The 27,145-nt window shown below is 41.3% G+C and overlaps 1 protein-coding gene across 12 annotated transcripts in view; it reads left to right on the top strand.

Annotated features, from left to right (window-relative positions):
- The window catches only part of MFHAS1 (multifunctional ROCO family signaling regulator 1), a 115,261-nt gene that overhangs the window by 17,296 nt on the left and 70,820 nt on the right, over window positions 1-27,145 (top strand). For 2 of the 12 annotated variants that reach the window (XM_089903689.1, XM_089903690.1), the window contains exon 2: window positions 10,087-10,304. The exons of 9 other annotated variants lie outside the window; for them this stretch is intronic. In XM_089903689.1, the coding sequence (XP_089759815.1) occupies window positions 10,087-10,136 (50 nt within the window). In that variant the 3' untranslated portion in view covers window positions 10,137-10,304. One more of the 12 variants, XM_089903691.1, reaches the window with a different exon arrangement.

Here is a 27,145-nt window from a genome sequence, read left to right as displayed (position 1 = left end):
CGGTTCTCTGGTCTGAGTCCAGAGAGAACACGCACGTTGGCTGCTCCCCCAGCCAGATGGCTGCATGCCTCTGCGATCACTAGGAATGTATCCAGAACATCGATTTTCCTGACTTGAAATCTTACCATAACAGATCCTGCAATAAAGGCGAACTTAGCTGTAACACAATTAGCATTTTATTGTGGACTGAGTTTCCCTGTCTTTACTTTCGGCTTTCTTGTGACACCACAGACTGACTGCAAATACTGTTCTTTTAATTAATTTTGCACCGATGGAACAGCATATTTTATGCACTTTATTTGTTTGGACTCCACTTACCACGCAGTGATGGCGTCTTCTTGCACCTTTCTTCATATCACCACTGGAGTTTGTCTTCCCCTGCCTCTATTTATCAAAATATACTTAGTTACATTTTAGTTGAAATCCTAGGAGGTGCAAGATATTAAAAAACTTCGTTTTGTTTATATTTGCTTAATAATAGTTTGACTTGAAACACTTGGAATTTTGTGTTGCCTTTTAAAATGGAAGCATTATAATATAGTGGTTACTTGCAAGGGCTCTTGAGATTCTGCTGGGTTCGAATCCCTGTTCCACTTGTTAGCTGTGTGACTTTGGATGTCATAATAGTTTCTGTCTCATAGGCTGGCCCTGCATGTTGAGTTAATACAAGTAAAATGCTCTGAACAATGCTTGACGCAGGGCAGGGCTCCCTTAGGTACTAGCCGCTGCGGCGGATGTTTCTACCATTATTCCAGAAAGCACAAGTCTGAAGATCTATTCGGAAATCTGATAAGCTTATGGATAAAGGTCTTTTTTCATAGGAGTATAGTACAGTGTGATTCCTATTCGTGAATACCTTATGCTTTTTTCAAAATGCATTTTTCCCATTATTAAAACATTTGCAAACTTGGAGTATAAAGGGGAAAAAAATACTCATAGTTGGTATCTAACATAATTACACATTTTGCTCTATTTCTTTTCAGTTTTTTTCCCTTTAAGTTTAGGTTTATTAAAATGTGATAATCATATTTTATAAATAATTTAAAAAATTTTTAACCTAAGCTGCCATGAGTATGGTTTCATGTTATTAGTAGCTACATAGTAATTGTGAATGCTTGCATAATAGTGCATCAAGGAAATGTTTACCTTTGTTTATTTAAACATTAGACACTTGAGTAGTTTCAAGTTTTGTTATGAGTAATTCTGTGATGACGGTACTTCTTTATAAAAGCTCTTATTTGGGCAGTAATCCTAGAAACAGACTCACTGAGTCAAAGGCAAAGAATGTCTAAGGTTCAGTACTTGCTTATGTTGCTTTTCGTTTGAGGAACACTGTGCTACCTGCATAGGATTCTAGAATGATCTCACTGCATTTCCTCAGCGTTGGGTGTCATCTTAAAAATGCACTAACAATGAATGGAAAACAATATATCACTGATAGATCAAATTTTAATTAGGGAACATGCATGTTTTCCTCTATGAATGTTGCCTAATTGTGTTGCTTCTTTTGTGAATTGTCTGATCATGTCTTTTGGGATCGTCTTATTGGTATTTTTTTTTTTAATCAGAGTGATTTCTTATAATCATAGAGTTCAGTTTACATTAACACTTTATATATGAAAGATGATAACCTTTTGACTATCAAACTGTCAGGGAGGGGAACACTTCCCTCTACCCATTTTGGTTCTTTTGGTTGGTCTAATAATTAAGTTGACACAAGGCAGATTAAGAGGAGGAAAAAAACAAATTTAATTTCATATGGATGGGGGTGCTATAGATAGGGGACCTAAGAACTGACCAAAGCAGGCTGTGTATATACCTTTTAGACAAAGAAACAATAAATTTGTGAAGAACTGACAAGATAAACTTAGGCTTGGGTACTAATTAATGAAGAAGCTAAGCAGAGTTTGTTTATACAGCCTTCTCTACCTTGAATTCCCTATCTCTGGCGATTAGAATATCTCTACTTTCGGGGTTGGGACAAAGGAGGGTCAGAGTGTCCTTCTTGTAGTGGCTGTTTAACTGTAATTCAAAATAGTATGTCAAAGTGGCATATTTTGGGGTGGCCTGCCCTGACCCCCATCATCCTTAAGGTGTTTTTGCCTTTTCGATGTTTAAAAAACTTACGATGTTTTGAAGTTTTAAATTTCATTTGATACAATGTATTGATAGCTTCCTTTGTGATTGAATGAAATACCATTACTATTTTTCTGAATACAGAGAAGTAACAGAAGGGATCACACAGTGAACCATAATTCTCTACCCATATAACGTCTACTGACCATAAAAAAGTAATACCTGTACGTGGATGGTATATTCAAAAGCAAAAGCCCCTCGCAGCCCCCTCCCCGAGGCCCCTTTCTCCTCAGTAAACTGTTTCTTGTTATTGCTTTCAAGGAAGATAAAACATGTATTTGCAAATATTTTAACCTGAAAGAGATCATGCTGTAGTCATTGCTCAGCACCTTGCTTTTGGTCACATAGAATATATTTTGGAGATGTTTCCATATGAGCAGTTATAAACCTATTGTGTGTGTGTACATACACATATAGCATAATATTCTACCAATGGATGTACTGTTTAGTTAGTCCTATATTGACAGACCTTTGATTCTTTCCAGATTATTTTATAGATTTTTTTTTTTTTTTTTTTTCCGTACGCGGGCCTCTCACTGTTGTGGCCTCTCCCATTGCGGAGCACAGGCTCCGGACGCACAGGCTCAGCGGCCATGGCTCACGGGCCCAGCCGCTCTGCGGCATGTGGGATCATCCCGGAACCGGGGCACGAACCCGTGTCCCCTGCATCGGCAGGCGGACTCTCAACCACTGCGCCACCAGGGAAGCCCTATTTTATAGATTTTAAGCTAAGTTCTCCACCTTCCAGAATTTTGAGAAATACTCAATTTTATTTCCTTCAGGGTTGGTGACCCCTCTTTGTGTTCAGGACACTGTCGAGATGCAATTAGAAAAAGAAATCTCTGAGTCAAATGATGGGACTTAAAAAGGGGCTTGGGAATGATAAAAGCTTAACTCTGTCATTTAAAATAAGGGTAATCTTTTTAATTGGCTTCTGTGATGCCTAGTGGAATACCATTGTTTGCAGCATAATTATGCATTTCCCAGCTTAATTCATCCATTCTAACATGATGTAATGTTTAGACATACATAGCAATAATTACAAATCTCGCATGTCTTCAGATAAATATACCACTGATCAAAATAAGACAGTGGCAGCACGAATAGTGCTGTGTCCATGGGAGACATTAATGAAAAATAATTGATAATGAACCGTATCTCATTGGCTCAAAACATTGCTTGGTAGAAACATGCCTTTCTATCCCAACTGTCATGTAGAGGCCAGTCCACCTGTGCCAGCGGGGCCATTTTCACTTCTGCCCTGTAACTAGCCCCAGAGTTCCACACCATTGTATTTTCTAGACCTCAGCTTGGTGTGTTATGCACAGATGTGCCCTGGGTATTTTATCCTGGGACCAGTAGGGGTCAAAATTTAAGAGATTATCCGAACTGTCTGCTTCTCTGTGTGTGTGTCATGAATAAAGAATGGGTCTAACCCAGCCCACTAAAATGTGTTTGACCTGGAAGAACAGTAAACAATTAAATCCTGGTAGAGTGGCTTGTGTGTTTAAAAGCTACTTAGTTGTGTATTTTGCTTAAAGCAAACAAAATCATCAGTCAGGTTCTTGGAGAAAAGAGATTGTTCACAGGGTCCAATGAAGTGTTTGGTCTTTAAAATCCTCCTTCTTATAGTAAATGTCCAAATTGGTTCAGACAGCATGGAGGGAAAGAGGAAGCCACGTTTTCTGAACATGTTATTAAGGCAAATATTGGCTGGGATTCTTGACTCACCTTAGCTGTACATCGACATGGCATAGCTGAGGTGCCTTTGATTCAGGGGGCTTGTTACAGGTGAATCACATGGGGAAGAGCTAAAAAGAGAGATGGGAATTTTCTAGAACGCTGTGATGCCCCAAACAGCTCACTGGTCTGCTGAGAGCTGGGTCATTTCGTGTCCAGGTTACAGAAACAAAAAATGAGATGCAAAGCCCCTGTAGGAGGATGCATCTGTCCCCTTTACTGACACTACTCACCCCCAGATGGCTAGTGAGGGGCATGGCCCTGGTTGTGCCCCCCTCTAGTTTGGGGCAGGTGTTCTTTTGAATTTCTTTCTTTTATTAAGCCTCTGCGGCTATGTATGCCTTCTCCCCTCCCTGAGAAAAACACACATGCTCACCCTCTGGTTACTGTATAATGTAATGTGCATTCCCACTGGCTAGTACCTTGTTTCCATCTTTTTATTCTTTGTGTAGGGAGAAGGAAAATTCACTAGGTTTCTGTTTGGTCATTTCAGGAATTTGCCTTTGTGGCTCTTGGACCAGGCTTTCCTGTAGCCACACAGAGTTTATCGGGTCTGTGTTAGCCTCTCAACCACTTCTTGAAAACTGTTGATGCCACTGAGCCTTGACTGTGTGACAGGGCGTAGCATTAAAATCTCACCCAAATAGTGTCCCAAATGATGGCGTCTTGTTGATTACCAGGGCTGTTAAAATTTTTTTGCTGAGCCAAAAAAAACAGGTGACTGTTTCCAGGAATTGAAAAGCTGCTGCACACCCCGGTCCCAGGTGTTCCATGAAGGTTGGATCACTCATGTCATCCATTTTTACAGTCCATAAATCTTCTGATTTATTTTGCCATCTGGGATTCAAGACATGTTTATTCGTGGGGGGATTTCCATTGAAATCAGAGCCCGCTGTCAAGCAGGAGAATCAGGAATTAGAATGGTGTACATTGTTCTTTGTTAGAAAAGAACCCTCGTTCTTTGGTTGTAGACAAATATTTGCTTTTGCAGAATCTAGTGGTGTGTCGGTGCCTTTGTTCGCATCCATGCGACAAGCATGCTCTCTCGCCTTCTAAGGATCAGGTGCACACCGGGCGCAATCTGATAATGCTTGGAATCTGGGTGTGTGCTACTGAAAGCACGAATACCTTTCTGCTTCCTACTCCTCTGACTTAGCTAATTTCTGTGATGGGACAGATCTTTATCCCAAGGAGTCTACATAGTTTCCTACGGAGGGTGATATTGGAAAAAATGTCCCTTTAACTATAGCTAGAGATGAATATTGCCATTTCTTGTGTTATGCTAAACCAGCATCAGAGCAAGAGGCCTTACATCTTTTATCTTTCCAAGCCAGTGGATTAGGGAGGAAAGAAGCCTGGATCTCTGGGAAGCCACCCTGAACCTCAGTTTCTTCATCTGTGAATGAGGAGAAATAATTCTAACACTTCCTAAGCATTCGCTCTTGCTATCACAGCCTCCTCAGATGTTATGAGTATTTAAACGAATTCATGCACGCCAAGGGTCCAGAGTAGTTTTTACCACATAGTATTTGGTTGGCCAAAAAGTTCGTTCAGGGTTTTCCTTAAGATGCGATGAAAAACCCGAACGAACTTCTTGGCCAGCCCACTACATGTTAGCTCATGATCCCTGTTTCCAGGGGAGGAACTTGGTTGGGTACATGTGGCAGGGCCCAGGCTGTCCTCCAGAACCTACGTTCTCTGCCACCACCCTATACTGTCTCTCAGGAGGATGATAGCTTTCCACCTGCCATGAACGGGTGGCTGGTTGAATGTAAAATGGAATAACGTGTGAAAGACGTGTGTTTAACTCTGCAGTGACAGACTATAAGCGTTAACTGGGAATCTACAGTGACGATAGGGCGGGTGGTGGGGAGTCCGGGGTCAATAGGCCTTGATCCCAGGAAGCTGCAGTTTAGGGAAGTGGTGCACACAGTAAGTGTACAGTTGCAGTGCTGTGTAATAAATGCCAAGTTAAAAAAGATCTCCAGGGGCCAGGAGAGGCCTGAGGAGGAGAGCTCTCTGGAACCCCATGGGTGGGGCTGGAGGGATGGGAGCAGGTCTCTAGCTGAGTGGAGGTGATGCTAGAGGACTTTCTGCAAACCACCAGGTCCCCTGAAGTGTGATGGAGCTGGGATGGGGAAGGGGGCCGTACAGATTATCAGTAGCCAGTTCTTTTACTTATCAGTGCACCTGCCATGTCAATATTTTTTAGCCTATCTACCTGATAAGCTAAAATTCTTGGCAGCATGATATAAAGCTAAAATATTTTTAGTTGATTTGATGATTTTTTTTTTCCCCCTAGGGTGAGAAGGACATATTGAAGGGTCAGATGGGGGAAGTGTCAAGTGTACCTTTTGTAAGACCACTCAGGGCAGCGGCATGGAAGATGGACATGAATGGAGTGGGAATAGAGTCAGGGGATCACTCTGAGGTCATTCAGACGTTATATGATACGGGACCGCAGGCAAGTCCCTAGGAATGAAGGAAACAGTCCCGGTTGTGAATGAGGGCCTCTCCGCCTGGCTGGGAGATCTTGGGCGAGCTAAGTATGTCTCTGGGCCTCACTTTCCCGTCAAGCTAAGTACCTCTTGGGGCCTCACTTGCCTGCCATGTCTCTTTGCTTGGGTGTACGGGATGGGATGGATTTTAACCACAGTGAGAAGAAAACTGGGGCGTTTATTTTTAAAACAGAAAGCAGAAGTGATTTGATAAGATTAATTTCAACAGAACTGATATATGTTGCCTGCTGGCTTAATAGTTTTATTAGGGCTCCCTCCCTGTGATGGAAACCAAGTGAATTCTAGTAGATGTGTAGTCTTAGGTTTGTAAGTAATGTCATTTGCAGAAGAGTAAAGTTCCCCATTTGTTCCTCAATTTGGAAGGATCGTGTAGAAATCAGCAACTTTAAAAATATCCAGCAACCTTTCACCACTTTAAAATATTGAAAGGATAAATGATGCTGATGGCGGCTGGCTGTGCATCATGAATTATGGATGCGGTGTGCCCTGGAGCTCTTTATGGCTGTGCATAACGAATCATCTTTTGTTCTAGCTTATTTTCATTGGGGTGCTAGTAAAAGAAGAGGTCAAAGCAAATGCATTAAAGAGATCTGTTTGGGGCAGGATGATCGTTTTTTGCCATCCTATTCTGTTAGTTGCTTTTGTTGGCGCTTTGTTTATTCATTATCAAATTGGTCCGCAGTAGGGTGGGATCTGGGGACAGTGGCGGAGGACCCCCTGTGGAGTTAACAGCTGTGGGTCAGGCTAATGATAGAGCAGGGGGCTCGCACACCCCTTGTTGGTTCCTTGCGTCTCTAAAGCAATTCTCTTCCTGCTCCCTTCTTTCTCTGAGCTGCACCCTCTTTAAATTGTTCAAGGCAGTGGGCCGCCACGAAGTAAAAACGGGTTTATGCTCCGTATAAAAGCAGGTGAGGCCTTAAGCACTTTATAACCTGATAATAGTAAAATAAAATAAATTGGAATAAATTATTCACATGCCCATGATCTTTTCTTCCACTAATTTTCTCTAGACTCTCAATGCAATTAGAGAGGATTAAAAAAACATGAAACACAGCAGAAAATTAGTTTGTGCTCTTTTTTCCCCCTCCCCTCCCCTCCCCTGGCCAAGATTCCTTTAGAATCTGAGTATGCTATCAAAGGTACCGTTTAAATTTCATACATGAAGTCATGATGACTGTAAGTGGAAGCTTGTGGTCACATTGCTTATTTTGGTCATTCATATCTCCTTTCTGTAGTGAAAGCGCTACCTACTTTGTGAGGGCCGAGCCTCCCAGACACAGATATCAGGCCTGGCTCATCTAGAATCAATTAGAAAAGGTCTACCCACCGCATTTCGTTTGTGGTTAGGTGAGCTGTCTCATCTGCCCTAAGATGATCGATTGTGGGATGCTCAGAGGCAAACATCGAAATAGTTGGGAGTGGCTCCAGATTGAGGCTCCAAGGCCCACGGCTGCCTCTGGAAATGCACATCTACCGAGGGCTGGTCCATGTATTCATCAGAGTTCCAGTGTAGTCAGATGCAAAATGTTGGGGCTATTCTGATTTCAGTGGTTAATTACGGTTTTAGCTCATACTAAAATTAAAAAAAAAAAATCTTTGCAGGAAAAACTATTTAACTCAGTTTGTCTATATTATTAACTAAAAGACATAACACAGTGCGCATGCAATGTAGAGAAATGGGATAACGCCTGGAGGTTACACATAGGTAGAAATTTGTCTGGATACACACCCACTTAATCCTGTGTTCATTCAGCAGAAATTCACGGAGGCCTCCCAGCAAGGGCTGGGCACCGGGGACTTCCAGCAGGAATCACGCTCAGGGCCTGTCCTCAAGGACCTTGGTCCAGAAAGGGAGATGAGGCTTGGGCACCACTATGAGACATTGTAAAATGGGTCTAGACCCTGTGCCATGAGAATTCAGTAGAGAAAGAGACTCCTTCCAACTGAGTGGGTCATGGGGAAACTAGAATTCCACTTACAGGTGGTGGGAAAGGCATGTTGTGAACAAAGAATTTACAAATGGTCTTTTTTTCTTCTAGAGAGATCATCAATCAAATCCCTGGGCTTTTAACCTGTTAGCTAAAAAAGTGCAGTAATTCATAATTTCTGAATTACTATTAGCCCATTCTCATGTAATGATACTTTGCATTGCTTTTCAAATCCTGGGATTGAAATAATAATAAAAGAGTAGGAACACTGATTATTTAAATTGTTTTTCTATGCGATACATACAGGGGACATGATGTACCTCCTTTTATTTTTACGCTATTTTTGGAACGTTTATTTTCTTTGCTATCCTAGGAACAGTTAAAGGCATACTTCCAGTAGTGTGAGATTACATTTTTAATTTGTGCTATTAACGTGGAACGGTTTATATGGTGAAGAATTCAGTGGGTCTACCTACACTATTAACCATTGTGATTTTAATAAACCATAGCATTTGTTTAATTGCATTCTCTGCTAGCACAGACTTGAAGAGCTCAATCCATCTGCTTTATTGTCGTTTCCTTCTATCGAGTCCTGTTTTGTTTCCCCTTCTCTACTATACGAATGCGTCTTAGTAATACAGGAAGTATTGTGACTGTATTATGTGAAGCTGAAGCGTATGCTGAAAGTAGATCATACCAAGCCATTTCTCTCTCTCTTCCTCTTTTTGCTCAGTATCACCTTCTAAATTTACAGTTAGTTATTTGCAAATGATGGGATTATACTTTCAGGATTGTCTTGTATCAGATATATAGCTCCCCGTTCTCTAAAGAAGCCTTATTATGCAAATTAGATGCACTTCCTTGATTCATGAATTCATATCGTGATTTTATTTTGGGATTCCTCGAGGTAATCGCTTACTCGGGTGGTTCAGAAGACCGGAGAGATCCAAGTCATACAGTGAACATTTTCTGTCACATAAAGGCAGTTCTATCAATGAAGCAATCACTGTGACAATATGTTGGAGACTGGAGAAAGAAGATCAATCAGTGGTCATTTAGGATCACTGTTCCTTTTTCCCAACTCTAAGAGTGATCTTTACTGGGTAATCACAGAGCCCTCTTCTAAGTCCCCATTTAAACGCCTCAGTTTTATCTTCTGAAAAAACAGTGATCAGGTAGGAGAGCGCTTGGGGCAGGCAAAGGCACTTTACCTGGAAGTGGGTAAAGAGCTTCCCCAGGTTCCTTGGGAATATTTTTCTATTTTCCTGCTTCAAGAAAGAGCATAATAAAAATACTTCAGCAGGAAGTAAAGCTCTCCCAAAATTGCTAAGTCCCGGGAGACCCAGGATTGGAGCATCTTCGCTATCAGCTCCTTTTGAGGCTGGCACATCGGTGCTTCCTTGCAAAAGTGAGCTCAGCAGGGTGTGGAGGACGCCAGCTCTGCAGTGGAAGTGGTCCCTGTCCTTATTGCCCTGTCTTCCCCAGTAAACTAAGAGGACACCAGCTCTCTATAATAACCAGGCTTCTGACCTTTTTTGGCCTTTTTGGACTCTGAAAATTTTGGGAACAAAAAGTAGTTGGATTAAGGGGCTATAGCTTAATAGCAGTAACTGGCTTTTTTTTTAATTGATGTATAGTTGATTTACAATGTTGTGTTAATTTCTGCTGTACAGCCAAGTGACTCAGTTACACATATGCGTTCTTTTTTCTAGTCTTTTCCATTATGGTTTATCCCAGACTCAATTTTTATATGTAATTACTAGGAATTTCAGAGAAGTCACAGGCAGCTCACCTGGACCAGCCTAAGATTTGACACCTGAGTGACTTAAATTGCCCTCAGCAGCCACTTTCTAAGATGAAGAGAAGGTGTCCAGAGAGTAATTGATATCATGTGTCATCTGCTGTTTTTTGGCGTGACTCACCCCTGCAGGGCTTTCCTGGACCGTGGCCCTTGTTGAGTTAGCAGTCCTTCTGAGTTAAGGTAACTCGTAATCCCTGCCCTTACCAGCTTATACCGTTTGTCTGCCTTCCCATTTTTTTTTTTAAACATCTTTATTTGAGTATAATTGCTTTACAATGTTGTGTTAGTTTCTGCTGTATAATAAAGTGAAGCAGCTATATGCGTACGTATATCCCCATATCCCCTCCCTCTTGCGTCTCCCTCCCACCCTCCCTATCCCACCCCTCTAGGTGGTCACAAAGCACCGAGCTGATCACCCTGTGCTATGCAGCTGCTTCCCACTAGCTATCTGTTTTACGTTTGGTAGTGTATATATGTCAATGTTATTCTCTCACTTCGTCCCAGCTTACCCTTCCCGCTCCCCATGTCCTCAAGTCCATTCTCTACGTCTGTGTCTTTATTCCTGTCCTGCCCCTAGGTTCATCAGAACCACTTTTTTTTAGATTCCATATATATGTATTAGCATACGGTATTTGATTTTCTCTTTCTGACTTACTTCACTCTGTATGACAGACTCTAGGTCCATCCACCTCACTACAAATAACTCAATTTCATTTCTTTTTATGGCTGAGTAATATTCCATTGTATATATGTGCCACATCTTCGTTAACCATTCATCTGTCGATGGACACTTAGGTTGCTTCCATATCCTGGCTATTGTAAATAGTGCTGCAATGAACATTTTGGTACATGACTCTTTTCAAATTATGGTTTTCTCAGGGTATATGCCCAGGAGTGGGATTGCTGGGTCATATGGTAGTTCTATTTTTAGTTTTTTAAGGAACCTCCATACTGTTCTCCATAGTGGCTGTATCAATTTACTTTCCTACCAACAGTGCAGGAGGGTTCCCTTTTCTCCACACCCTCTCCAGCATTTATTGTTTGTAGATTTTTTTATGATGGCCATTCTGACCGGTGTGAGGTGATACCTCATTGTAGTTTTGATTTGCATTTCTCTAATGATTAGTGATGTTGAACATCTTTTCATGTGTTTGTTGGCAGTCTTCTTTGGAGAAATGTCTATTTAGATCTTCTGCCCTTTTTTGGATTGGGTTGTTTTTTTTATTGAGCTGCATGAGCTGCTTGTAATTAATCCTTTGTCCGTTGCTTCATTTGCAAATATTTTCTCCCATTCTGAGGGTTGTCTTCTCATCTTTTTTATGGTTTCCTTTGATGTGCAAAAGCTTTTAAGTTTCATTAAGTCCCATTTGTTTATTTTTGTGTTTATTTCCATTTCTCCAGGAGGTGGGTCAGAAAGGATCTTGCTGTGATTTACGTCATAGAGTGTTCCGCCTATGTTTTCCTCTAAGAGTTTTATAGTGTCTGGCCTTACATTTCGATCTTTAATCCATTTTGAGTTTATTTTTGTGTATGGTGTTAGGGAGTGTTTTAATTTCATTCTTTCACATGTAGCTGTCCAGTTTTCCCAGCACCACTTATTGAAGAGGCTGTCTTGTCTCCATTATATACTCTTGCCTCCTTTATCAAAGATAAGGTGACCGTATGTGTGTAGGTTTATCTCTGGACTTTCTATCCTGTTTCATCGATCTGTATTTCTGTTTTTGTGCCAGTACCATACTGTCTTCATTACTGTAGCTTTGTAGTATAGTCTGAAGTTCCCTGCCCATTTTTAACCATTGTATCCAGGAGTTTCCAATTCTGCCTTTTGAGTTTAGTTTCTACAAGGAGAGCTAGGTTTTTATGAGGAAAGAATTTCTAAGCTTCTCATTTTTTGAAACTTTTTTTTTTTTTTAACTTAGGTGGACTCTTAATTGACTTGTTTGGGACCTAGATATCCTGTTTAGTAGCTAATTCACACATAAAGGCAAAAGAAATCTCAAGTAATCTTTTGGATGAGAAAATTTCAGTGCTGTGTTATATAACTTTATGATATCTCATCTTAGTTCCTGTTTTTCTTCCCTCCCTCCCTCCTTCCTTCCTTTATTCCTGTTTTCTTCTCTTTTTTTCTTTTTTTTTTTTTTAAACAGAGCCTAGAGCCTGTAGGTGAGTTTATCTTGGGATGCAACTGGGAAAATTCACTTTACCTGATAAAGAAAATACACTTCAAAAGCATCTGGTAGATAGCTGGTACACATTACAGGAAGGGAATAGCTAATTTTATGCTGACTGTAGTTCTATAAGACGATGTAAATATGTTTGAATATTTTAGGGGAAAGAAATGTAAAAAGTGATTTCACCCAAACAGTTATTTGTGGTCTTCTGCATTTGGACCTGTCTGAAACACATCCAAGTCAACAGAAGAATATTGGGAATGTGAATTTGGTCCAAGGAATGTTGAACATATTTTTGCTATGTCATTTTCAGTATGAAGGCACTGTGTCACTAATGTATGAGCTGGAGGGAAGAAGGGGCGGAGGAGTGGGGGCAGGGCCATCTTGTTGCACAGTTCCACTGCAGGCAGCATGAGCAGTGCCCCTGGCATCATGCCCTGAACAGCCCTCTTGGCCATTGGCAACAGGCCTGGTTGGCTTGTAGGTAGAAATATCTTTGTTCACTCATTTATTCATTTGTGGTTATAGCTGGTTAGGGGTGAAGTCCAAACTCAGAATGAACCAGGTCATAGCACCTCAGGGAAATCGGTCTCTAAGGCTGGCCATAGGGGTAGGAATCAGATGGTCAACACAGAGGTTAGCAACGTTTTGTTGATGTGGTCTGGAGAAATCTAAGGAGTAGAGACCAAGAGTCCAGGGGGTCATGGCTGTTAGAACAAGAGCATAAGTGAGAGCCTGTTGTTGGTGAGGTCAACTGGGTAGGAATTCTTTATGCCCCCACCTAAGCAGGAAGTAGATGAAGGGCTTTGAAGCTCCCTGGAATGTGTAGAAGGAGCCACTGTTAATTTCAGAAAGGGATGGGGGGGATGGAGTGGGCAACAGCATCAATTGGAGGTCTTATGCTGTATCCATTGGGAGTGAATTGTCCCATAGAGAATCAATCACCAGTTATTAAATTATTTAAAAATAGGTATTCTAAGTTGAGAGATTTATACTACCTGACTTCCTTTGAAGGAAGGAACTGCTATGGTGACAGAAAGCAAATCAGGGGCTGATGGTGTGGGCAGGGGATGGACTACAAGGGAACTTTTGTGGGTGATGGAAATATTCCACATCATGATTGTGGTGGGGATGACAAGACTGGATTCTAAGTTGAGGGATTTATACTGCCTGACTTCAAAACTTCCTTTGATGCTACAGTAATCAAGACAGTGTTGTATTGGTGTAAGGACAGATAAATCAATCAGTAGAACAGAATAGACCCATATATACGGTTAATTGATTTTTGACAAAGGTACAAAATAATTCAGTGAGGTAGAGATAATATTTTCAAAAATAGTGCTGAAACAATTAGATATCTGTACTCATAAAAATGAACCTTGACCTCTACCTTGTACCGTCCACACAAATTCACTTGAAATGAATCATAGGTCTAAATGTAAGAGCTAAGACTGTAAAATCTTATGAAGAAAGCGTAGGAGACTTCTATGCTTATGAAGAAAGCATAGGAGAAACTCCTGTGCTTACGAAAATTTTGCTATATAGGACTTAATCAAAATGCAAAACTTTTGGTCTTCAAAAGACCTGTTAAGAAAATGAAGAGGCAATCCATAGTTCAGGAGAAAATATTTGCAAAACGTATACCTGATGAAAACCAAAACAGAACTCTTACCAGTCAATAATTATAAAACCAAATTAAAAACTGGGCAAAAGATTTGAATAAACACTTCCCCAAACAGGGTATATGAATGGCAAATAAGCATATTAAAAGATAGTAGCATCACTAGTCATTAGAGAAACACAAATTAAAACCCGTAGGAGATATAGCTACCCGCCCGCTAGAATGGCAAAGATTAAAAAGACTGAGCAGACAAAGTGCTGGTGAGGATTTGTAACAGCTGGGGTTCTCCTCATTGCTGCTGGGAATGTAAAGTGGTGTAACCAGTTTGGTAGTTTCTAATAAATTTAAACATGCATTTACCATACAATTTAGCAGTTTCATTCCTTGGTATTCACCCAAGAGAAATGAAAGTCTGTGTTTATAAAAAGATTTATACACAAATGTTTATAATAGCTTTTTTCATAATGGCCAAATACTGGAAACAACTTGTCTGCTAAATAGATAAATTGTGGTATATTACTTAGCAATAAAAAGAAGTGAACTACTGATGAAACAATGTAGATGAATGTCAAGAGCATTGTGCTAAGTGAAAGAAGCCAAACACAAAAATGTACGTACTTTTGGGCTTGAATCCAATTATAGGAAATTCTAGAAAGGCAAAACCGCTATGGTGACAGAAAGCAAATCAGGGGCTGATGGTGTGGCCAGGGGATGGACTACAAGGGAACTTTTGTGGGTGATGGAAATATTCCACATCATGATTGTGGTGGGGCTGACAAGACTGGATACGTTCGTCGAACTGCATCAAATATTACACTTAAAATTAGGGAATTTTATTATATGTAAATTATACCTCATTAAAGCTAATTTTAAAATAAGTTCTGGTTAAAATAATTCCTTCGATATCCTGAAACAAATATTTTCACATTAATGTGGTATGTGCCTTGTGATCCTATCCTTTGTATATGAATTTTTTTTAATTAATTAATTTTTAAAAATTATTTTTATTTATTTTTGTCTGCATTGGGCCTTCGTTGCTGTGCACGGGCTTTCTCTAGTTGCGGCGAGCAGGGGCTACTCTTCGTTGCGGTGCGAGGGCTTCTCATTGTGGTGGCTTCTCGTTGTGGAGCACAGGCTCTAGGTGCGCGGGCTTCAGTAGTTGCAGCACCTGGGCTCAGTAGTTACAGCACGTGGGCTCTAGGGTGCACAGGCTTCAGTAGTTGTGGCACACAGGCTCAGTAGTTGTGGCTCACAGGCTCTAGAGCGCAGGCTCAGTAGCTGTGGTGCATGGGCTTAGTTGCTCTGCGGCATGTGGGATCTTCCTGGACCAGAGATTGAACCCGTGTCCCCTGCATTGGCAGGCGGATTCTTAACCACTGCACCACCAGGGAAGTCCTGTATATGAATATTTTGATAAGTGGAACATGTTATGAAGATACATCCAGATTTCCCACCTATGTTTGTGTGATTGGTTATATTCTATTATGTTGAACCATATGAAATTGTTGATATCCAGTAATTTTTGAACTGTAAAAGTGGCAATTTCCTGTTGTTCAACTAAGAGAAGAAATTTTGTTTGTTTTCTCATTCATTGGAAAGACTTTTGGCGGTCGTTACAGCTCAAGATTATGTGGCAGTGGTCAAATTTCAAGAGTTTTGTAAGCCAAAAAGCCTAAATTTTTGTTCTAAGTTATGCATTTTCTTTTCCCTCATTTTGCTTTTTCAGTTCAGTAGATATTTCATGTATCTATCGCTTTCAGGGCATTACACTTGGAATTACAGTGGATGGATATAAAGATGAGTTTGTTGCCCTTGCCCAGAAGAATTTAGGTGATGAAATTAAAAGACATGTATAGACTTTGCCATAATCACGACTGTGAAATACAGGTCTTAGTCACTGCTGTCTCCATTGTAGTAATTATAGAAAGGTATTTGGATTTTCTTACTGAAGAAATAAGTGCTGTGGATGTGTATATATAAATCTATGTGCATATGAGCCTAAAGAAAAACTAGAAACAAGGTCAGCAATTTGCATAATATTCGAGTCTGCCAAGAGCAAGCATCTCTTAACCTTTTTCAAGAAAAGTCTGTATTGTTTGCCGTTACTTAGTGGATGACCTCACACTGACTCTTTCTTTAGTTATCCATTGACTGTATTGAGCTGTTCGTCATAAGTGAGGTGAGCACTGCTTAAGAAGGTTTGCTTCTGGGTGTCTTTTTGGCCTTTTGTTTGGTGTGCAGAAGATGTGGGGAAAGTGGCTGTCACTTCATCCTAAGACTAAATTTCATTTTTTGTTGAGTTGGTGACAGGGGCCACACTACACATCAAATGAAGAACCCTGGGAAACTTCTAAAGACATATTCTAGAGCATTCAGTACCACACTGTGTCCAGGCTGGTCAACTCGATGCCCAGCTTTCTTAGGTTTCTGAGTGGAGACCCATCTGAGCAAAATGGAAAACAACAGAATGCATGCTTTATGTCTCCTAACTCTGGTGTATTTCCTCCTTCTCTTTTCCTAAATAAGTCCAGGGGACTGAGAGGGCTATTCTTTTTATGGGGACTGAGAGGGCTATTCTTTTTATGTGGAGTGAAGCTATTCTAGCAGTCAGATGAGATTGTTGATAGTTGACACATAGCACATAGGCTGTTATTTTTGGACCTCTGCCCCAGAAGAGCATGTACCCAAGAAATGATGTTATATAAGTGGGATGGGTTTCCATGTTTTGTTCTGTGCTCTCTTTATGGCGTCTCACAGCTGTTTGTGTGTGTTACCTCTGACAATAGCCTTTACTTTTGATCAAGGATTTGCAGTTCTCAGAGGGAGCAGGCATACTCAAATTAAGTAGTGCAGTCGTTTTTTTGGTGCCATTGTGGGGCAGTGGAAGAGAGTACATGGTTTGGAGCAGCCAGATGTGGATCAGTCCTAGATCCTCCACCCTAAGGTGTATAATCCTGGGCAAGTTGTTTAATTTTGAGCTGCCACTTTCCTTATCTGAAAAGTGGGATTAATACTGCTGTCACTTAAAACTGTTGAAAAATAGAAACTAACTGCCAATATTCTTTTTAAAATAGTCTTTTAAAAATGATCATATAGTAAAATTGACTTTTTTCAGCATATAATCTTGTGACTTTGAACCCATGTATAGATTCATGTAATCACCACCACAATCAAGGTACAGGAAAATCCTATTACCCCCCGAAAACTCCCTCCTGCTGACTCTTTACAATCACATCCTTCCTCCTTCACAAAGACTTGTTCTTGAAAAGGGTCATGGGGTACAAATCATGCTTAATTTATATTTCATATCACTCTAAACCTAGGGAAATCTTTAGCTTATGATGAAAAAAATGCATATGTCAGGAATCACTTTTCTATTTGTGACAGGAGAATGTGCGTGTGTGTGCACACGCGCGTGCACGCACAAAAAGAGCAACATGGAATTTTTTTCTTCTCCCTTCACCCCTTTCTTAGGAAATACTTACATAATCCTGCACATTGGAGAAGCTAAACTCCAGAAAAGTCTAATTCCCAAACCATGTCCTCTGCTTTGAGATTCTTTCTAATGAAATCATACATTAACATGAAATTTAACAAAATTGTGTTTGGTACCACATTTAACATCAGCTCCAACAAGGTTGTAAAATGTGCGCTTTGTCTATAAAATCCTTCCATCTTTTGAGGCAGTCAGAGTTCTTTGAAAAATGATCTCTGCCCTAAGTTACCTGCGGTCTAATTTAAGAGACAAAAAAACTAAGACAAGCCTTCCTGTCCCTTATGAGTTGAATTGTACCCCGCCTCCAAAAAAAAAAAGATATATTGGAATCTTAACCTCCAGTACCTCAGAATGTGATCTTACTTGGAGATAGAGTCATTATAGAAGTAAGTAAAAATGAAATCATTAGGGGCCATTAGGGTGGGCCCTAATCCAATATGACTCCATGTCTTTATAAAAAGGGGAAATGTGGACTCAGAGACACGCACACAGGGGAAGGTACCATGTGAAGAGAAGGGCAGAGATTGGGGTGCTGCATCTATAAGCCAAGAAATGCCAAAGAACCAAAGATAGCCAGCACAGTGCAGAAGCTCGGGGAGGGGCGTGGACCAGATTCTCCTTCACGACTCTCAGCAGAAACCACCCTGACAAACGCCTTGATCTTGAACTTCTAGCCTCCGGAACTGTGAGAAAATACATTTCTGTTGTTTAAGAGTCCAGTTTGTGGTATTTTGTATGGCAGCTCTAGGACATTAATACACTGTCCTTAATAAAAACTGCCAATTTTAAATAGCGGTTTCTTTGTGTATAGGAAGAAAGGACACTGGTGTTTGGTAAATTTGGAGTCTCAGTGCTAATGACCACTCAGTATATGATGTGGACGTTTCCTGGTGCTGACACCTCCATGTGTAGAACACAGTACTTTCTTGACTCTTTATTTTTTTTTTTTTTTTTTTTTTTTATTTGTGGTGCGCGGGCCTCTCACTGTTGCGGCCTCTCCCATTGTGGAGCACAGGCTCCGGACGCACGGGCTCAGCGGCCATGGCTCACGATCCCAGCCGCTCCGCGGCACGTGGGATCTTCCCGGACCGGGGCACGAACCCGTGTCCCCTGCATCGGCAGGCAGACTCTCAACCACTGCGCCACCAGGGGAGCCCTCTTGACTCTTTTTAAAAAGTGGTTTTTACAGTTATTGCCTTCACCTCTTTTCCTTCTTCCTCTCAACCTCACCTCACTCCCTTTCTCCTCTCTCATGAACGCCTTTTCTTCTTCCCCCCAGGCCTGCCTCTTCCTCCTCCTCTTCTCGCTCTCCTCCGATGCCTTTTCACTCATGGCTGCACAGAGAAGATATGAATCGAATGACATTGTACCTTCATCGAGTCCTCTCCCTTGACGGAGGAAATTAATGATTGATAGGTGGTTAGGGGTGACTGCTTCTTAACCGATTATGTTTTTTTCCAAGAAAACTCCCATCAAATACCAGCTTGAACTCTAGATAAGACTCTGCTTTACTTTTTTTTTTTTTTTTTAACGGTACGTGGGCCTCTCACTGCTGTGGCCTCTCGCGTTGCGGAGCACAGGCTCCGGACGCGCAGGCTCAGCGGCCATGGCTCATGGGCCCAGCCGCTCCGCGGCATGTGGGATCTTCCCGGACCGGGGCACGAACCCGCGTCCCCTGCATCGGCAGGCGGAGTCTCAACCACTGCGCCACCAGGGAAGCCCTCTGCTTTACATTTTTTTAAAATGTGATATTTGAAGGTCCAAATTCATAGGGCATATTTACATAATCTACTTAAAAATTCTCTGATCCCACTTAGATCTCCTGACCTTTCCACTTTTATACTGTCTTCCAGCCCCACTCATGTCCTCACTTCCTCACGCAGTTTAAACTGCGTGGCCCATTACTGACTATTCACCTCAGTTCCCTTAGCCCAGGTTCCATTCTGCACAGTCATTCTGGTGTTCATGTATTTGAACGCAGCAGCAGAAAAACAACCAAGGAAAAAGCAGGCATAGGAAGAAACTTTCTCACCTTTCCACCACTACATTTACCAGCTGACTTGTATGCACACCCATATGCCTGCTCCGCCTTGCCTGTTGTGATACATGAACCATCCCTGCCCTGGCCAGTTATTCGCAGGACACCTTCTACTCTCTCTACTCAGAAGCCCTTCATCCTACAGTGAGCGCTCCCCCCTCTCTCCTGCTTCACCAGTTTCCCCTCTACTTGATCAATCCTGTGATCTTTTTAAAATAGTCTTTTAAAACTTATCATACAGCAAAAAAAAAATTATCATATAGTAAAATTGACTTTTTTCAGCATATAATCTGTGACTTTGAACCCATGTATAGATTCATGTAATCACCACCACAATCAAGGTACAGGAAAATCCTATTACCCCCCGAAAACTCCCTCCTGCTGACCCTTTATAATCACATCCTTCAGCAAATCATCAGACTGTAGCATGTCCTTTCTTAAAACAACCAACCAAAGCATGTTTTCACTTTATGGTCCATGCTAGCTGTTGTCTCTACCCTGTTTATAGTAAAGTTCCTTGAAAATGTTGTTCATCCTCCACATTTACATCCGTACTTCCCATTCCTTCTCTGAATCTCTTTCAGTCCAACTTTGTCCCCACCGTTGATCCAGAGCCGCTCTTGCCGTGGTCTCCAGTGATGTGCGTGTGGTCAGCTGTCAGTTCTCAGCGTGCCCTCCACTTGACCCCGCTGTTGTTCCCTCTGTCCTTCTGGAGACACTGCCTTCCCCAGGCATCCTGTTTCTTCACTGCTTTTGGGACATCATTTGCCCAGCTGTCTTCTTATCTCACTGGGTACTCAGTCCCCTTTGCTGGATGTGCTTCCTCATCCCAGCATGAAGTGTCCCAGGCCACCAGGGATGGCTCTGTCCTCAGACTTCTGCTCTCTCTTCTCTAGGAGAGATTGGCAGAATTTTCTGGAAAAAGGCTTTTTTTAACACAAATCTTTTAAGTTTTATGGGCCACATAGTCTGTCACAGTTATTCAACTGTGATGTGGCACGAATACAGCCCTAGATATTACGTAAATAAATGAGTGCGACTGTGTTCCAGTAAAACTATTAATCGACTCTAATATTTTAATTTCATATTGTTTTTATGCATCAAGAAATACTACTTTTTTACCATTTCAAAAAAAAAATTTCAAAAATTCTTAGCTCACAGGTCATATAAAAATAGGCTGTAGCCTGTGATACAAAAATCAGCCGTAGTTTGCTGATACCTGCTCTACATCACAAAGTGATGTCATCCAACCTTGGTGTTACTGTATCACACATACGTAGATAAATGAAGAATGTATACTTTCAGCTCTAAGTATCCCTTGAATTTCAGACTAACATATTCAGCTCCCTGTGTTATATCTCCACTTGAATGTCCAGTAGGCATCTCATGTCTAAAACAGAGCTCTTGATTTTTTTTCTCCCCTCTCAAAGCTACTTCTCTGAGTGGGTTCAACTTTAGTAAAAATACACGGGTAATGCAGCCATCCCAGATTGTGGTGGAAAGGAAGGGTAGGGATTCTGGAGTCAGACGTGTGTTCAAATCCCAACATTCTGTTCCTTGCTAGCTATGGGACCTTGAGAAAGTTACCTGCCTTCTCCCTCTCTTGAAATATGAAAAAGACCTACTTAAAGGCATGCACGGATGGTGAGTACTGGGCCTCACCTATAATAAGCTCAGTAGATCATAGAAACCACAGTAAGAAGCCACCTATGTGTAGATACCAGATGAAGGAGAAAATTTTTGTAGTCTATTTACATAATAGAATAAAGATAGCTTACCAAAGCAGAGTTTAAATTAGAGAAAACAGAAGGACATTCAGATAGGTAAAATAATCGATCAGTTTCCAACTTGCACAGGTAGGGCCACCCTGAAAACTGGACATCTCTTGAATCTCTGGCCAGTTTAGCTCTATTGGAGGCTGCTATGGGTTGAATTGTGTCCTCCTCAAATTCATATATTGAAGTCCTAAGTCCTGCTACCTCAGAGTGTGACCTTATTTGGAGACAGTCTTGACAGAGATAATTAAGTTAGAAAGAATTCCTTAGATGGGCCTATTTCAATCTGTCTGGCATCCTCATTTTAAAAAGGAGAAATCTGGAGACAGACAAGCAAACAGGGAAAACACAGACATCTCCAAGCCAAGGAGGGGGCCCGATTCAGATTCTCCTTTGAAGCCCTCAGAAGGAACCAACCCGGCGGACACCTTGATTTTGGACTTCTAGCTTCCAGAACTGAGACAATACATTTCTGTGGTTTAAGCCACTCAATTTGTGGTCCTTTGTTATGGCAGCTGCCATGGGGCACCGACATAGGAAGGATCAGGTGGACTTTGTTAGCTTGGCTTGACTTACAATCTCTACTAACACTCTCAGTTGTTTTTCAGTGCCTCTAAGTTGTGCACCCTGCCCCATATGGCTACTGACAAAAGAGGGTCATGTCATGAGTTCAGAGCTGCAGTTACTCTCTGGGCTAAGTTCTGAGGTCCCCAGATTCACTGATCTCTAAGCACCCAGCCAGTGCAAACCTTAGGAGTTTGTGAATTAGAGCTGTGGTTCCCAAAGTGTGGAGTGTAGATTATCAGTCCCAAGAGATCCTCTGAAAAAGGGTTTCTGGTCAAATTAATTTCAGAAAAACTGTATTTTGTAGAGCTGTTTTTGAAAAACACCAAGTATCTTAGCATATGAGGAAGCTTCTGAGAAGTTCCACAGTTAAGAAATGTGATGAGCCTAGTTTAAGCAAGTATTCTTCAAACTTATGTGACCACAGAACCTGTGTGTGTGTGTGTGTGTGTGCATAAAACACTTGTGTATATCCCCCAGAGCTGGTGTTATATAGAATATATTCAATACTTTGAGAAATGCTGATAGAAAAATCTTGCTCACGTTCATCATATGGCTTTTTTTTTTTTTTTTGTCTGCGTTGGGCCTTTGTTGCTGTGCGCGGGCTTTCTCTAGTTGTGGCGAGCGGGGGCTACTCTTCATTGCGGTGCACGGGCTTCTCATTGCGGTGGCTTCTCTTGTTGTGGAGCACGGGCTCTAGGCATGCGGGCTTCAGTAGCTGTGTCACACAGGCTCAGTAGTTGTGGCTCATGGGCTCTAGAGTGCGGGCTCAGTAGTTGTGGTGCACCGTCTTAGTTGCTCCGCGGCATCTGGGATCTTCCCGGACCAGGGCTCGAACCCGTGTCCCCTGCATTGGCAGGTGGATTCTTAACCACTGTGCCACCAGGGAAGCCCCATTGTATGGCTTTTTTGACTCAGAATACTTTATCAGTTATGGATATTTTCACTTTTCTTTTACCTATTTGGGTCTGACCCATGAGCATAAACTTTTTTTTTTTTACAGTTTTATTGAAGTGTAATTGACATACAGTAAACTGCACATATTTCAAGTGTACAGTTTGATAAGTTTTGACCTATGTGTATTCCCATGAGATCATCACCACAATCAAGATAATGAAAGTATCCACCCGAAAGCCATGAGCATTTTTAATATAGTTGTAATCATAGTATCACATAATCACTTTAAGTAGCACTGACCTAGTCTGTAGCTTTAGGTCCCAGTAAAATAAATAACTCAATATTGGCCTTTTTTTTTTTTTTGGCTGCGTTGGATCTTCGTTGCTGTGTGTCAGTTTTCTCTAGTTGCGGTGAGCGGGGGCTTCACTTTGTTGTAGTTCGTGGGCTTCTCGTTGCAGTGGCTTCTCTTGTTGTGGAGCACGGGCTCTAGGCACGGGGCTTCAGGAGTTGTGGCACGCAGGCTTAGTTGCTCCGAGGTATGTGGATCTTCCTGGACCAGGGATCGAACCTGTGTCCCCTGCATTGGATTGGCAGGCGGATTCTTATCCACTGCTCCACCAGGGAAGTCCCAGGATGGGCCATTTTAACAGTTTTCTCATATATCAAAGCATAATAAAAAGATGTTAAAAAAAAGGTACTTTGATATGTTTATATTTAGATGACATGGGGACATCTCAGTGTATTTCCTTCACTATACAAAAGCTAAGTCTATTCCATAGAGCTATTGAAAGGATTAAATACGATACTAAAAAGCGTAAAAGTGCATTATTATGGCTGGCACATTATAGGCACTTACTAAACCATTTCCTTCCCTTCTTGGTTCTTTAACCACTCCCTACCCCCTTCTAGTTTGAGTTCACATGGCTATTGCTCTAGCTTGGGTTGTCAGGCTCAAAGGTGGGGAAATGACCCAGGTCATTGTATTAGAGCATTTTGTTTGATGCAGCTCAGGTATTGGAATCGTCTTGGTTTTTCTCAGTGTTTAGAAAATGTTTTACCAAAAGTTGGTGTTGGTGGGTTCTTGATGACAATGTGTATGTGTCAACAAATGGTGCAGTTCAGCAGATGGAACTTTCCTGACTGTAGAGGAAAACTTACCTTAGGTTTTAGGCTTTTTTTTTTTTTTTTTTTTTTTTGGCTGCACTGTGTGGCTTGTGGGATCTTAATTCCCCAACCAGGGATTGAATCTGGGCCCACGGTAGTGAAAGCACCAAGTTTTAACCACTGGACCACCGGGGAATGCCTTGTTTTAGGTATTTTAAAATTAGTTTGTAACAGTCACTTTTTGTTGGGTTAAAAGTCATATATGTCTGTTGAGTTCACAAAACAGAAGACTAATTTTGAACTCATTTTTAACTAAATTATTCTTAGAATTAATTTCATTTTAATTCATCTCACTTAACAGTTATCTGTACTCACTTTTGTTTTTAATTTTATATATGCACTAACTATATATTATACATACACCACTTATGTGTATCTATATTATGTTTTTAATTATACATTACTATGTATATTATTAAATGTGGTTGAGGTGACTAGACCATCTGTGGCTGAATAAGAGGAAGAAGAAAATATCTAAGCCCAGAAGATTCACGTGTTTATTTTAAGGCAGAAAATGTTGGCATATGTTGGCTTGAACAATATCTCAATTATGGAGTCAGAGATCTGAAAGGGATATTAAATTAGAAGTAAGCCTATCCTGGGTTGGTTAACTGATAAAAGTTGGGTTGACTATTTAATAGATAAACAGTGGGGGCACATCTGGAATTTATTTATTTACCTTTCATGAACTTTCTGTTTCAACCTGTATTGCTTTGAATTGATAAAGTTTTTGTTTGTTTGTTTGTTCTGTTTCATTTTTTTCCTGCTTTGTTTAATGGGCTAAATTTGGTTTTGGCTTTTTTATGATTTTTTTTTTCCCTCCCTCCCTCCCTCCCTCCCTTCCTTCCTTCCTTCCTTTTTTAGAATTTGGCAGTGCTTTCCAAAGTGTTTCCTTCTGCACTGCCTCCGAAACAAAATTATAAACAGGTTGGCTTCTTTTTTGATATAGTATGAAATAGTGTTTTTGCTTTTCTGACTTGTAAATGTGTCTGGTTTGGAGTAAGTTTTAATGTTAGGCCTTGGAAGATGAGAACTTGAGTTCTACTCATTTCTCTTTAGCACCTAGAGAATCGTGTTTGTTGTTAGGAAAGTGTATGAGCAGAACTGTATGGCTGCAGGGTTCCCTGCTTGCAGTAATAACCGAATGCATGCCCGTGCTAGGGAATCTGGCTCATAGGGTTGAAGCTTCATGAACACCATCCGTTAACTCATCAACATTACAAGGTGTGTGCTAAGTGCCATGACGATGCTCTGTTCTGTGGATGCAAAGATGAATAGGCTCGGAATAAGAGGCCAATTTCATTTTTTAAAGTATTAGTGTTTTTAACACTGAACTATGAGACCTTGTGAGTAAAGTGATACAAAGCTAATTACCCAATTATAAGTCTTTGAATTACTGTCTTTTGTGTAATATATGTCCTTGGTTTCCCACCGATGAACCCCAGAGCCTTACCTAATGCCCTTGGCAATGATCACGCCCTCTTTTCTGTGATCTAAGGTAATTCCAGCCGGAAATACATACACACCACCTTTTTCTTAGCTTCCTTTTCTCCCAACTTGCCTTTTGCTTTCTCTCCTATGATCTCGAAATCAAGGGGTAATGAAGTGGCTCTTCACGAGAAGGTGCAGGAGACTTCTACGCCAGAGCTGTTTCTGTGCCAGGTGGTGCACATCACACCTCCTGGGCACCCTCTGAGGATGACATGAGGCGGGCAGGTCTCTCTGGCACCGTCCTTGCCTGACCCCACCTGACCAGTCGATTCTGTGCCTTGCCCAGCGCCCGTGGCTGCTGGTGCCAAAGACAGCTCGAGATAAAAGGAGAGCTAGTTTTCCAAATATGGGCCCAAAATCTTCCTTGCAGAGCTGTGCGCATGAGTTGTATGTGGGGAATCCCTGCTCTCAGCAGAAATGGGGAAGACTGTCCTCTACGCTGTGTTCGAAACAGACAGACTCCCAGCCTGTGGGAGCTCCCCAGGCTCCAGGATGAAGAGTATTTGGCTCTGTTAACAACTCAGTTTATTCTCTAATCTGTCTTTTCAAATCTGTTTTATGGCCAGTATCCTCTAACTCTCTCCAGATTACCTCGACAGTGACTTGCTTCAGGTGTAAATAATGGCAGAAAGCGGAATGAATGATCTTCACAATTGTTCAGCTTTCCGGGTTCCCACTTGGAGATGTGGGCATTTGGTAACGTTCGGTTTCCTCATCCACTTGACCCTTAGTGAGGAACCAAATTCAAGCCACGCTACTCTCTGCTTTTATGCAGGTTCCTGTGAGGTTAGCAACACAGCTCTGGGTCAAGGAGAGAAGTTCGTAACTCCTGGAAGTTTCGGAAGCTTCAGCTTAGCTCGGGGTTTGCTTCTTCCTCTGGATGTTACTCCTAAAGGAGGAATGGTGGGTGATGTCCAGTCAGGGAAGAACACTTAGAACACTTAGCAAGTTCATGTGTCAGGATTGTAGAACATAGAGAATTCTAGAATAAAAAAATGTTTACTTTCATTGCAAAAAATAGGAATATTTGTGTGCTACATTAGGATTGAATGGCTCCTTTGCCTGTGTTTCCGAAAGCACTTGGTAAGTGCCTCTAATCCTCTGTGGTAAGCTGTATTGTTCTGGTTCTCACCAGACTGTGAGCTCCTTGGGGTCAGATGCCATGTCTTATTCATCTTTGTTCTTACAAGCCGTAGTGCAATGTCAGGGTCGCCAGATAAAATGTAGGATGCTTAGTGAAATTTGAATTTCAGATCAACAGCAAGCAAATTTTATTCTAAGTATGTCCCGTATACACATATATTGTTAAATTTGAATTTTAGATAAGCAACAAATAATTTTTAGTATAAATATGTCTCATGCAATATTCAGATTTAATTGGAGATCCTGTAAACTTGCTAAATCAGGCAACCGTATGTAATGTCCCTTACTTAGAAACAATTTTTTAACCCAAATAGGTATAATTCTATAATGTGACCCCAACTAAGGCCAATCAAGGTGTTCACTGGGCTTGTAGGATGGGAATTGCAAATAGGAGTAATTCCCTCCTTCACAAATAGCATTTGGGAAGATGAACCATTTCACCTACTACAACTGCATAGCCTTGATGATAGAAAAATGTAGCTAGGACCTGAATTAATGAGTTTTCTAGTGCTTCTGGCCTTCTCTGAGCCAGGCAGTACTAACCCAAGTTTTTTTGTTGTTGTTGTTTTTTGCCGTACGCGGGCCTCTCACTGTTGTGGCCTCTCCCATTGCGGAGCACAGGCTCCGGACGCGCAGGCTCAGCGGCCATGGCTCACGGACC

This window comes from Delphinapterus leucas, chromosome 21 (genome assembly GCF_059928025.1).
Source record: "Delphinapterus leucas isolate spDelLeu-1000000601 "Yukka" chromosome 21, BTC_Dleu_Yukka2, whole genome shotgun sequence".
In the NCBI taxonomy this organism is placed as follows: domain Eukaryota; kingdom Metazoa; phylum Chordata; class Mammalia; order Artiodactyla; family Monodontidae; genus Delphinapterus; species Delphinapterus leucas.
Note: the sequence above shows the minus strand (reverse complement) of the source record. Positions and strands in the feature narration are given on the sequence as shown.